The sequence below is a fragment of the Musca autumnalis genome, unplaced genomic scaffold (genome assembly GCF_047663935.1).
Source record: "Musca autumnalis isolate F117 unplaced genomic scaffold, ASM4766393v1 scaffold_5, whole genome shotgun sequence".
Lineage (NCBI taxonomy): Eukaryota > Metazoa > Arthropoda > Insecta > Diptera > Muscidae > Musca > Musca autumnalis.
This window is the reverse complement of record NW_027412088.1, coordinates 75,099,025-75,112,693: the sequence shown is the minus strand read 5'-3', so window position 1 is coordinate 75,112,693 and position 13,669 is coordinate 75,099,025. Positions and strand designations below refer to the sequence as shown.

The following is a 13,669-nucleotide window of genomic DNA, read 5'->3' as shown; positions in this document are numbered from 1 at the left end:
ACAGCAATAAATTATCTATAAACAACATTCGATTATATGATTTAAATAAATTATTTTAAAATAAAATTAGTTTTTTAAGAATGGAATGATTAAAGAAATTCATTCAAGTAAAAACTAAAAATCTTAACTATTACATATTAGATACTAATTTGCAATTCATGACAGCTCCAAGTATTTGAAGTGTTTATTTTAAATGTTTTAATTAAAATTTCATAATTTCAATATTCAATTTAATATCCCTTTAATAAAAAAAAGCATACCTACGTTAATTAGAATTTCATTCTTTATAAAAATATACTAATATTAGAAAGTACTCATCAGACAACAGTATATACAAAATTTGAACACATTAATTCAATACTTAAGCAATTTTGTAGTGATTTCATGAACATGTTTGAAATTATTCCTACGTATGTACCTAGCGACATCAAGTGAGACAAATCGTTTACTGATAATATTTACAAAACATGTGTTGACATTTCGACACTATTAAAAACAAATAATAATAGTTGCATCTTATAAAACCCAATAATACGCCCACATTATTTAATAATTTTATATGAAAACAATTGGTTTTTGTGCATACTACACCGTTACGTGTGTTCTTGTTATTTTGGATAATATTGCGAAAATAATAACAAAAAACATTTGAATAATGAGGAATTTAAAAGATTTTCTTTTAAATATTCAAAATTCAATTGCGGCAATGGCGTTTTTTTTTTTTTGTTTTCCCGGTTCCCGGGAAACGGAAATCACAAAATCGCCTTTCCCGGGAATCCGGGATCAATTTTCTTTGATTTTTCATCCACCATGTTCTTCAGACCATTTCCATTATTCAAAGCTAAAGTATCGCTTGGTTCAAACAATGAAATTATTGATCAAAAATTCATATTAGATGGACCTCAAAAATCCTATGTTTAGGAATCGAACTTAATAATGAAAGTCATTAAAAATTTTATATGACTGTGCTGGTAGTTTGAAAAAAGTAACGCAATTTTTGATCCACCTTCTCATATTTTCATAAATAAAAACTTCAATAAAAATAAAATTGTCTTCCTTATGAGCCGAAGTGCAAAAAATATGGGCTCTTATCAACTTTTTCCCTGTAAAAGAAAATTTTGTGGATTTGTCTTATATCCAAATATATTTTCTAATTATGTAAAATCATAATCGGATTCAGTCTTCAACTTATTAATTTATTCATTCATTCCCGATTTCCCGAGAAATATGATTTTGATTCCCTGGAAAATCGCGTAGCTAAAATACCGAGAAACCCTGGAAATCCCAGTACAGGAAATTCCAACCAAAAACCCTATGCATAAGGGAACCTTTACCTATCACGGTGACATAGAAACAAATCTAGAAATCACAGACATTATAAATTTTATTTATATTAGCCTATTTTTCTTGTGGCAATTGTCAGTTTTTTTTTGGGAAGAGGTGATGCATATGGATATATGAAAATTACCGCAAGGACAATTTTCTCTCTGGACCCGATCATCATATATCTATCGCAGATGAGGAGCGTCAGCTGCCACGACGGGCTGCCACCTTTGTTGGGAGCAGCATATCCCGGAATGCCTTTTGTTCCGTTCTGGTACGGATGAAAACCCAGGACCAATTTAGTTGTGTTCATTTTCCGCATCCAACAAACTCAAACTTCAGTGAGATGCAATAGATGTCGAGAGTGGGTGCATCTCAGGCGTTGTTCTGGACTCGTCCATGTGAGGGACTACGACTGGGACTATGTTGCTGCATGTTACGTGAACACAGCACACAGTGAGTCGTCGCCATCCGATTACGCGACGGCAGCCGTACGCGCAGCACATAACGCCAGCCGTTTTTGTTCCAATCCCTGAAAATGCATCCGTTTTGCAATTAAATTGCAATGTACTCCGAGGTAACATCGTGGAAATAGTGGATTTCATGAGTGGGAAAAATATCCTGATCGCGGCGGTCCATGCTCAATACCAACTGCAGCTTACAGCGTTGTGATGGTTTCAACGTAGTGAGGAAGGATTACATCAGAAGTTGAGGTAGGGAATTAGCTAGCTTTCCTATTGCACCAGTCTGTTCAATACAGACCTATTTCGCTTGAGCCTGGCTTCCTGGCTCTAATGACCCATACATGGAATGTGTGTAGAATTGCCCGTCGATAAATCGCTGTACTGCAGGTTATAGGTCCAACATTAGCCCTTTGGAAAGTCAAAACAGTCTGGTCTTTTGGGGACTTAAATTCGGAAATGACCAGTGGGGTATCGTGCTGGATGAGCAGATTCAGAGCTCTACGTTATGCGCGGTCAATGAGAACGGCCCTACCAGAATTAGTTTCACAGTTCGCCATACATAACCATCGTGTCACCTGGTCTGACAAATGATATCATCTGTCAACCCGTCGTTTCTATTAGATCAGACCATCTTCCCATAATTGTCTCCATCAGCAGACTACCCGATTTAATCACCTCTGAAGGCCGCACTTTCAGTAATCATGGAAAAGCTAATTGGCCTAGTTTAAGAGAGTTCACTAATCACCGCTTCAGAGATCTACCCAACCCTTCTAATATTCGTGTAGCAGAAATATCACTTCTGCAACCGCTCGCCGTATACCTACTGGTCGAATACCCGATGTGAGACCAAACTTCCCAGCAAAGGCGAAGGGATTAACAAATGAGCGTGAAGAGTTTCGTCGTGCCAACCACAGTGACCCCAGAGTCAGGGAGCTGAAACTGGAAGTTAGCAGCTTGGTCGGTGAGCATAAGCGGAACAAATGGTTAAATCATCTGAAGAGTTGCAACATTGGAGCCTGAATAATTGAATTGTGGGAAACGGTTAAGTCACTCTCGAACCCTGGAAAGAAGGAAAATAGGACCTCTCAGTCACGTTTGGCGAAGTTACGCTGACTAAGTTATTCAATCGACAGTTTGTTGAGCATCCCGTGAGTGACAGGGCGAAGAGAAGAGTACTACGCATTAGATATCTTCCTGCCGAGGATGAACCACCACAATTTACAATGGATAATGTTGCGAATGTCATCAGTAACGCTAAATTATGCAAAGCTTTAGCCCCTGAAGAAGCAGCTGGATATGTCGGGAGTGGAGTATTCCACTAAAGTTCTAAACTTGTCGCTAACCACCCTCATTAATCCCGAAGTCTGGAAAATGGGCAGGATGGTTCCACTGCTGAAGCCAGGCAAAGATGCCAGCAAAGATGAAACCTACAGAAAGATTTTGCTTTTGTCGCTCTTAGCAAAGACCCTTGAGGCTTTAGTCCTTCCCAGAGTCAGAAATACCTGTCCAGTTGCCGATCATCAGCATGGGATTCATAAGCAGCACAGCACGACAACAGCGCTGCACGCCATCTCCACACAGCCGTGTAATAGGACAGTGCTGGTGGCGCTTGACTTATCAAAAACATTTGATATTGTCAAGCACTCCACGCTATTTGAGGACATCGAGCAGGCAACCCTCCAGCCAAGTTGGATAATCAATTATATGTGTGGACGCCAGTCGTACGTGGAACAAGAAGTCCAAGCCCCTTATAGTGAAACAGGGAGTTCCCCAGGTGGGGTGATATCCCCGGAACTGTTTAATCATGGTCATGGTCGATGGTAGCAGAATAACGACCACTAAACTACCCCAAAATTCTGGGGTTCACATTCGAAAGCATGTTCATGTCGTCCGCGCAAGCCACAGCTATCTGCGACAAGCTAAGATGTAGGAACAAGATTCTCAAGTCCCTAACCGGTAGCACTTGGGGTGCAGATAAGGAAACATTGTTGACCACATAGTACGCGAAAGCTCGTTCTGTGGTAGGCTATGTGGCGCCAATATGGTCCGCGAATATAAGTGGAACGTGATGCAGAAATATTCAAACCTGTCAGCACGCCGCCGTAAGAAATAAAACAGGGTGGCTCTTTATATCATCAGTGGGCCATCTACATAAAGAAGAAAACATTCCTCTAGTATAGCAACACAATGCCATGCTTTCGTTTCAGTACTTGCTCGGGTGTTACCGTAAGAACCATCCTAATCAACATCCGGCATATCAGGAGGGGTCTTCATGATCTATAAAGAGAGGTCCAACTTTACAAGAAACTAAACCTAGATCAGCAAGCCTATCAAGCAGATTTAAATAAAATTCACACGGAGGCAGAAAAACAACTAACGTGTGAATGATGTCCTCGGGGAAATCCCTCTTCTATCGCAGCTGAAGAGCTTCAGCTGTCGCGATAAACCAGAGTTGTTTTCGATGAACTACGCTCTGAATTCCTATAGGGCAAGGATCGCTGACACCGTGCAAAACATCTACTCAGCATGTTACACAGACCCGCACTACACCCAGCAGCCTTTCATCAATTGCCCTACAAAACCATACTCAACTAACTCCATTAAATCTGTGGTTACCTCCCATCAAAGCAGCCACGTTCCTAGAACTGAAGATGGAGCCAGATTAAACAGAAAAACGAACATACATACATATCAAATACTGTTACAACAACAACTAAAGTTGAAATATTCAAAATGCAAAGATAGAAGTGTCCGAATCAAACGACATATCCCCCATACCAAATTTTTAAAATACTGGATATTTTTTTAATTCCTAAAACAATAATTTTAGTAAACTTTCCAAAAATTTTAGTGTACATACTATATACTTTGCCCATACATAGTTCGTCCGTTCTAACTAGAAACATAACGGAAATATATGCAAATAAATCCTGTCAAATAAAGCCTGTTCTCATGTTGCTGAAAGATAAAAATATTTGCATCTATAAAATATTTGGTAATATCCTGCAAAACTAAAACGTAGTACCTATCGCATTAAAGGCTATTATTTACAAATTAGCCGTCCATAACTACAGATTTTGGCGCAGGAAAATTTCAACATGTCAAAGGATCACCGCTGGTCTTTTGTTGGAATTTACAATGCCATGCTATGCTCTTTGGAAAAATAAAAGAATTTTGGTAATAGGTAAAAAGGGAAACTAAATGTGTTAAACGTATAAAAATAAAATGTGCGCTGTTGTTAGCCCTACAAATCCCTTCTTAGAATAGCAGGTAAATATTAACAACACAACTACCGGTCACCTTTGACCCTTAATCAATATTCTGAGTAACACACAGTGAAAAATATTGAAAAGTAGAAAACAAATTAAAACTTCTTTTCGTTATTTAAGTAATTGATAGTAAATTGATGTATATTTTATAAAATAAGCTAAAATGTATTCAATACATGGATACTATGGACTATGAAGAAAATCTCATTTTAGTTGCACTTATACCCACGTAGTATTATAAATAATGCTAATCTTTTTTTAACATGCCTTTAGATTTACCCCTTTAGGCTGAGAAGAGAAATCAGCTGAAATCATCAAGACAGAGCGGGCAACAAATTGGGAATATGGTGATGCCTACGTTAAATATATAAACAGCGATCTGAAATATTTTGGAAGCTACAAGGCGAAAAAAGCCGATTCACAGTGGTGGTTTATAAATAAAGTTAGTAAGCGCAAACTCTTTTGAGAAGTATAAACTTGTATCATTAATATTTCTCTTAGGACCCTAGGAAACTGGTGATATTGGAAACAAGTGAAAATTCAATTCTTCAGATGACAAAACAGGTTAGGTTAAAAATATAAAAAGTGCACAATTGGGTGTTAACAAACTTAATCAACAAGAAAGTGTAGGCTAGGAATAAGATCCTTGAAGGCTTAGATGACATTTCCACAATGATATGGAAACTTTGGTAGCGACATATAAAGCCATCCTCAATTATACTGCTTGGACCTTGTCTTCATTCTTTAGAGATTACATTGGTGGCTGGAAAAAATTGCAATTGACGCAAAATAATGCACTACAAATTACAACGGGCTGCGATTTCCAACCACTCAGTAAGGATAGCAGTATGATGTAGATCAGCCAACATGTTTTTTGACTAGACAGTTCCTTTTGAAATGTAATCTTATGCTTCATACCAACCATCGCTCAGTGATGGAAGATCCACCTCTCCGACATATTCAGATTGCCTATAGCGATCTCTTTGAAAACAGTCGGTCTCCTAACGATAATCCGCTACAGATCGCACGAAGCCTAAACCAATATCTTTCGGATAGTGAGCGGTAATTTCGGATAGTGAGCGGTAATTTCCTACGATGAAGGTCGTGAGTTCGATTCCAAGGCCAGGCAATATTTTTAACGGTGGCAATATGCCCTTCAGTAATGTTGGCGACATTTTCTGAGTATTCCTGCTATGTAAAACTTCTCTACAAGTGGTGTCTTAGGACTCGCCCTTCGGACTCGGCGATAAACAGTAGGTCCCATATCATTGAGCTTAATATGAATCGGGGTGCACTCATTGATATGAGAGAAGTCTCCCCTGTCCCGCCTGGGATGTTTGTGGAACAATTATATATATTATTATAGCAGATTCTAAAGCTCCGAAGAGTACAAAAGCAAGTTCCTCAATGAGGGGTGAAATCTACCGAACTGCGTAACATTGAACTTTCAGAAATCAACCCTCATATGGAGGACATAAAGATCATGCTGATCCCTCCCCTGGATGCCATTTATGAAAAAATTAGTCGACGCCTTTACCTACCTGAATGTTTAGAAAGGATTCGGATCGATCAAAAACAAATTTTCTAATTAACACGTTCGCGGACGTGAATGCTATAGCATTCCGATGCAAAATGACGTGAATGCTATAGCATTCACATTGTCAGCCAATTTTTGTTGATTTACTTGTATACAATCTTAAGTTTTGGTGATTAATATACATAATACGATTTATTTCAACAAGATACATTCTATAATAATTAAAAAATAATAATAGTAATCAATAATTAATAAATAAAAACAAAAAAACTAATTTCGAAAATAGGTTTGTCCTTTTACGTACTGAACATTTGGTTTGTCTTTTTACGTACTGAACTTTACTGAACATTTTTTCTTCAGTAAAATTTTGACAATTGTATAATTGAAATGTTGCTAAACATTACTGAAGAAACAATGTTCAGTAAAGTTCAGTACGTAAAAGGACAAACCTATTGTTTCTTCAGTAATGTTTAGCAACATTTCAATTATACAATTGTCAAAACTTTACTGAAGAAAAAATGTTCAGTAAAGTTCAGTACGTAAAAAGACAAACCAAATAATTGGGTGTCATTTTTTTCACCTCTCTGAATTTGCTTGCGTCCGCGAACGTGTTAAACTAAAATGTTGTTCGACTATTTTTGAATAATGTTCGATTTAACCAAACGTACGTCAAAACGAGTAACTTTTCAATTTTCGGAGCCTATATCTCGGGAAGTATGGACTTCCTGCTCCATTATATACATATTGGCATTGATCAATCAGCATTGCAAAAGCTCCCAGTGATAAAAATGACAGATCGATCAGAATACAGTCTGGACATTCATCCCGCTCCCAAATTCGGCACAATGTCTTAATCGTCATTCTTGCTTGCCACAGATATATACGACAAGCTGACAAGAAGTAGGAATAAGTAGATCATAACGTGGAAATCATCCTAATAATCATATGGTGGATAAACCCCTCCCGCCACAATTATCTAGCTCTGGAAGGATAATTTCCGTGATATAGGGAAGAAGAGACTCGCAGGTCCAGAAAACTCATGACTTAAACTCAACCTAAACCAGAAACTTTGTGGTCGCAGCCTGCAACTAATCTAGGTCAGTCCATGGGAAAAAGCAACACGAGCATAATGGCGGATAAAGAGAGGGGACAGACCATATTTCAAATGGAATAACTAATAAAGCGTTTAGAAAGATAAGGGAAGACTCCATACTGCTGGAGAGCTTGTCAAGTGGGAGAGGTATTAGCCCCTTAATAAAACCCTTATTGGTTAAAAAAATAACATAACCCCCATGTAGTAATTTCCCTCCTACGTCAGTTAATCAATGTTGGTTGTTGTAGCATCCCCGTAAAAGTTCATTATTAGTATTAACAATTAATTTTAAATCATATTATAAATCCATATCATTCAATCAAAGCACATTGAAAGCTGATGATCATCAGTTTGTGAGCATTTCTGATCAGAAATGATTTTGGCTGGACACTGCTTGGATAACATATCCTGACATATTTCCCTCAAAAATATAAAAACATATACCTATAAATCGCATTTCACTCAAAACTATTCCAAACACAATTTGTTTCAATATGAAAGTTGGTTTAAAAAACTCACCGACTCTTCCTCTTTTTCCATGCCACTTGGCATTTGTGGTACCGCACGATTTATAGCTGAATATTCTGGCAAATCCGGCAACTCCTCAGCCAAATAAATGGGCATTTGTTTAGATGGATCAAGGGCACGAGCCCTAAACGATAACTTCGACATGATGATGGTAGGTGGTATTTGATTGATGAAACGATGATATAGCTTAAAGACAATCTGCTTCCTTTGTGTAGACCTTGTTTTTTGTTGCTTGTTACAAACTAAATTTGGCTTTGTGTATTGATTTTTAAGTTTTAAATATTATAAAAAAATCAAAAAATTGAATTTAATTCTATTTCCTTGTTCAAGTTTATTAGGTAGTTGTTGCTGATGTCTTAGGAAGAGGTGCTGCTAACTAATGCTGATGATGTTTTGTTATGGAGGCAAGAAAAGGAGTAGCTCGGAGAGTTGGCTGTTGTTTTTTTACAAAATATTTATAAACAACCCAATTGAAAACTGCCTTTTCTTTAATGTATTATTATTAGATGATTGTTGTTGGTTGGAAAATAATCTTGCTGGGAACAACAGTTGAAATGAGAAGAGTGTTTTATATCCTGTTGGGTACTGGAAAAGAGCGTGGAACGTTCTCGGTAAAATAATGAGGAGGGTTTAGCTGACACCAACGATGCACTTGACAGCTGCTGTGGGTGATAATGTGGATAAGATAATTTAGATTTTAAAGCAGCACTGCTGCCTGCCACAAATATGGAATCTAAATTACACCAAGAGGGAATTCTTGCCAATGAGGATGGTGTATATGATGTTCTTGCAGAGAATGAGACACAGCAGTTTTTGTAATCCAATAACAGTGATACTGCTCCAACTTCTGTCTCAACTCTTACTTGTCGTTGATGTAAAACCTTTCTTAAAAGGTAACGTATGAAAACTACAATTCCAAATTGTTGTTTTTGTTGTTGTTTTTGTATAGTATTACTACTAACACTACTTCTAATAAATGAGGATCTTGGAATTTCCAATTCCTTGCAAACTATGTAATATGTTTGCAAAGTACAATTATCCTGCTGCTGCTGTTCTTGTTGTTTTTGCGGCTGGTCTGAGTAGCCAGGTAATTGAAGAAAGATCTTGGTTTTGCTTTCCTCTCTTTTTGTTGTTGTGCCTGTTTTAAACGTCTTCGACGTCTTTGTTGGCGTCGTCGTCGTTTTTGTTGTTGTGTTCTTTACGCTTGTTTTTACCGACCTTTTATTACTGTTCGTCGTTGCCGTTGATGTTCTTGTTGTTGTTATGGTTTTTAATGAGTGTATCACTCCAAATGCCGGTTCAATGTCTCTTTGCCCAACACTTGATGTTGTTGTATTTGTTTTTAGATATCTTTTGTTTTTGGAATCTTCAGCTGTTGTTGTTTCTGCTTCTGCTATTGTTATTGGCAATGTTTTTTCCTTTCTTGTAGAGATCAGCAGTGGTACCACTATGAAGAACAACAATAGTTGTTGTTGTTCTATTAGTTGTTGCTGTTGTTTTTGGTTGCTGTTGTTACTTTGTTTACTTATTACGTTCTTGTTGTTGTTGTTCTTGTGATTCGTCTTAAAAAATGTATGCTGTTGCTGCTGCTGCTGGCTCTGATGTTGATGATTTATTTGACAACTACTACGATTTTTTTGCAATGGAAGCAACAATAACAAATCGTGCGAACTATATGACGACGACATTTTTCAAATTGAAATCGAGAAACTTAAATAAATTTGCATAATTACAACAGTGTTGATTGGAGTGTAGGTTGACATTTGTATACATTTCATATTTCATTGATAGAATGACAGCGCAGCAACATTTAGTGGCAGCAACAACTTTACAGCAACAGCGGCGGCGTTGACAGCTACGACAGCAACGTAAACGTCAACAACAGAAACATTAAACGGCATTTTTTATGCAAAACATGATATCGCCGTCTCGTAGTGTTGTTGTTGTATCGTTTAGATGTGTTGTTTTCCTTTTTGTTTTCTTCTGATGCAAGCAATTGGTATTTTAAATTATTCTTTTGTTTCTTTTTCACAACGCGAGACTTTTTTCTTTTATTTTACGTCGTTTGTGGGGTTTAATTAATTTCTTTTGGTTTTGCTTCTTTTACCCTCTTGTTCTAATTCTTGTTAAGCGAATTCATAATTCTTCTTTTTTCTTTTGTTTATTCTATTCTATATTGTTTGATAGTGACAGCCACGCTATGTTTGTTATCTGTCAAAATGAAAAGAAAAAATGCACATTTATTAACTGCTGCAAATGTGTGGTTGTTTTTTAAATGCACTTAATATGGGAGAGTGAGCTGAAGAGCATTCAAATGACCATTGACTCATGAGAGGAGCCGAAATGGCGCGCATAATAACAATTCACAAAAACATTTCAATTTTTCGTTTAAAAATAATAGCATTGCATTTTGTGTTTCTATAATTTACTATTTTTCATTTTTGTTAAATTCTCAATTTCATTTTTTGAAATATCCATTTACACCACAATCATCAACGGGACGGACTATTTGTTCTTTACTTTGCCCCGCGCTCTGCACAAGTAAACAAAAACCTTTAAGCAGCGCGACTGCGGCAACTCGGCCAGCCAAACGGCGAATTTCACTTCATACACAAACAACCAATGCGGCGAATTGACACGATTTTTTTCACGGCTCGTTTTTTCTTTTTTTGCATGGAAAACACAATGCAAAATCTCGTTTTTTCAAGCCACAAAATAGGCTTTTATTTTAATTATATTCAACAAAAAACTATTGAATTATTTTCACGATAACTATTTCCACTTATTTGCACAATTATTTACCGCTTTCGATATCCAAAAAATAATTAATAAACTAAAAATAATTCGTGAGAAAAAATGTTTGGAGATAGCGTGGTTTTATAAAGCTGAAAACGAACTGAAAACGAAAAAAGAATGAAGAGAGAAACAAATGCCACAAACAAGAAAGAGACAACGATATGTTTACAAACGGATGTGGTTAACCGGTTACCCGTAATGTCTCACATTTACTCCGAAATGAATACCGAAAACACTACACACAAACACCTTTGCGCGCCTCTTTCAGCCAACAACACTGTTTTCTCTTTTTCTCACTCGCAGTCCGCAATGCAATGTTGAACTATAGAGAGGGTACAAACTACACTACACCGAACAACAAACGATGGTCTTTTTTCGTTTACCACACCACCACCACTCTCGACACCAGAAAAAAACGAACGATGGAAAAAAATTTTCATCGAAAAAATCGATTCTGCTCAAATGCTGATTTTCATACTTTTTTCACATGGATTTTTTACATTTAAAACACTTGTTATTCCATCAATTCATATGAAATTCAATGATTTCGCCTCATCGTGCCTCATTTTCTATATATTTCTTGTTAATTTCTATAAATTTTGCGTAGAAATTCTTTATTTAATTGTGCAACGACACGCGAGTTTTTAGGGACACGACGAACGAACGAGAACGAGACAAACGAACGAGGCTGAGACGACCGACACGACGATATTCCGAATATTCATTCCGAAAATTCTTCTTCTAGTTCATGTATTTGCTTTGTACATGAGACATGCACAGGAATATGATATCAGCGCCTTTTATGTGGCGAAAGCTGCGGAGTCATCCTATTCCTGTTTTCCATGGACAAAGCAACTAAATGAAAAGAATATTCCTCTCTCATTGAGTGATGACTTCTCTTTTGGCCCCGGCACATACGGTCCGTTGTGAGTCGCGTCATGCGTTAAAAAAACAACCACATGAGAAATTTGTAAGTCATGCCAAGTTTATTCTTGAATTTTTCATGTGGTTGTTGTAACGCGACGCTCAACGCGCCGTATGTGCCGCCGCCTTTTGTCCGTTGTCCGTCGCGTCACGCGTTAAGAACAACAAACACATAAAAATTGTGTAAATGATGCCAAGTTTGCTCTTGATGTTTTCATGTGTCTGTTGTAACGCGGCGCTCAACGGACTGTATGTATTTGTACATAAGACATGCACAGGAATATGATATCAGCGCCTATTGATGTGCTGCGGAGTGTTCATATTCCTGACTCTAAAGCCACACTGTACTTGTAGTGATTCAACTGCAACCGCGGATGCAAACTTTTTGCTGGGTACCTGTGTATTTGTACCATGGTCTACATTTTCGAACATATTAGCTGTGTTCCAGAACTAAATTTTTTTTTAAATTTTTACGACTTTTACACATTTTACCCGAAATACCGTTACCGTACACAAAAAAGTTGTAAAATGTTCACTTCTCTTTAAACAAAAATGGCGCTCAATGATGCTCTCTTTAAAAACTTTTTACTCGACAAATTTGAGCATGTAAAAAATAGTAACATGATTGCCGGCGTCTGATTGGCTGATAGGCCGACTTTGACATTTTTTGTAGCTTTTTTGACGTTTTTTCTATTTTTATGTACCCGAACTTTTTGAAAATACTTTTGTGTGTTTTACGAGTTTTACTATTAAAAAGTACGGGAACAAAGCTATAGAAAGAAGTTGTCCACTTGAAAGAGGACAAATTTTGCCAAAATTGGATCGTTTCGAAGTTGACGGAGGAGGAAAAATACAAATACAATACCATAGATGGAACACATGTGCACATTGGTAGGTCCAAAGGAGGTTGTTCGAACTCCTCGGGCTAAGTTGTTTTGTTGTTATTTTCAACATATTTGTTCATGTTATGCAAATAATCAACAATTGTTAACTAGACGTTTACACCAGACAGTTTGTCTTCAAATACAACTCTGTTTTACTTACTATGTATGTGTAAGTCGTTTGTCTCCCAGCTGTCCATCATTTTTTCACAGACACTAACTAGGCGTTTACACAAGACAGACTGTCTGCAAATACAACTATGATTTACTAACACATACATACATTTGTCGTTTGCCTCCCAGCTGTCCATCAATTTTTCAGAGACAGTAGGCTTAACAAATTTTTGACGTTTTTGTAAAAAAGAAATGAAACGATAATTGAAATGTGCTGAAAATAAAAGAATATGAACAAAAACAAAATATGTTAACGGAAAACAAAAAGAAGTCGACGATTTTCATTCATATGGTCTGTTCCTTTACTTTTGAAAATGGTAAAACCGGCAAAAGTGGCAAAAGTTGTAAACTGTTCCCATATGAATTGTATTGTGTCTGAAGTAAAGGAACGCTTTTCGAGTAAAAAGTGGTAAAAAATGAAGATTCTTGCAAGTAAAGGAACAGAGCTATAATTGTACATCTGTTTTTGCAGTTGTCTGGACGCCTACGTCACACAGGCATGTTTTGGGGTTTTGACAATCAATACATGTACTCAACTGTCCTGTTATATGTAAACGCAGGGTAAGGAAGACAAATTTTTGGCATTTTTATAAAAATAAGTGAGATAATAATTGAAATGTGTTGAAAACAAAAGAACATGAACAAAAACAAAATATGTGAATGGAAAACAAAAAGATATC

General features: G+C 36.9%; 1 protein-coding gene across 4 annotated transcripts in view; it reads right to left on the bottom strand.

Moving 5' to 3' along the window:
* Window positions 1-11,719, bottom strand: part of E(Pc) (Enhancer of Polycomb) — a 35,713-nt gene extending 23,994 nt beyond the window's left edge. The window contains exons 1-3 of one of the 4 annotated variants that reach the window (XM_073956528.1): window positions 11,218-11,683; window positions 11,017-11,110; window positions 8,206-10,425 (exon numbers count right to left, since the gene is read on the bottom strand). In XM_073956528.1, coding sequence (XP_073812629.1) covers window positions 8,206-8,358 — 153 coding nt within the window. In that variant the 5' untranslated portion in view covers window positions 8,359-10,425; window positions 11,017-11,110; window positions 11,218-11,683. Of the gene's footprint in view, window positions 1-8,205; window positions 10,426-11,016; window positions 11,111-11,217 lie in introns of all 4 variants that reach the window. The other 3 variants (XM_073956526.1, XM_073956527.1, XM_073956529.1) reach the window with 3 other exon arrangements.
* Window positions 11,720-13,669: the final 1,950 nt, after the last annotated feature.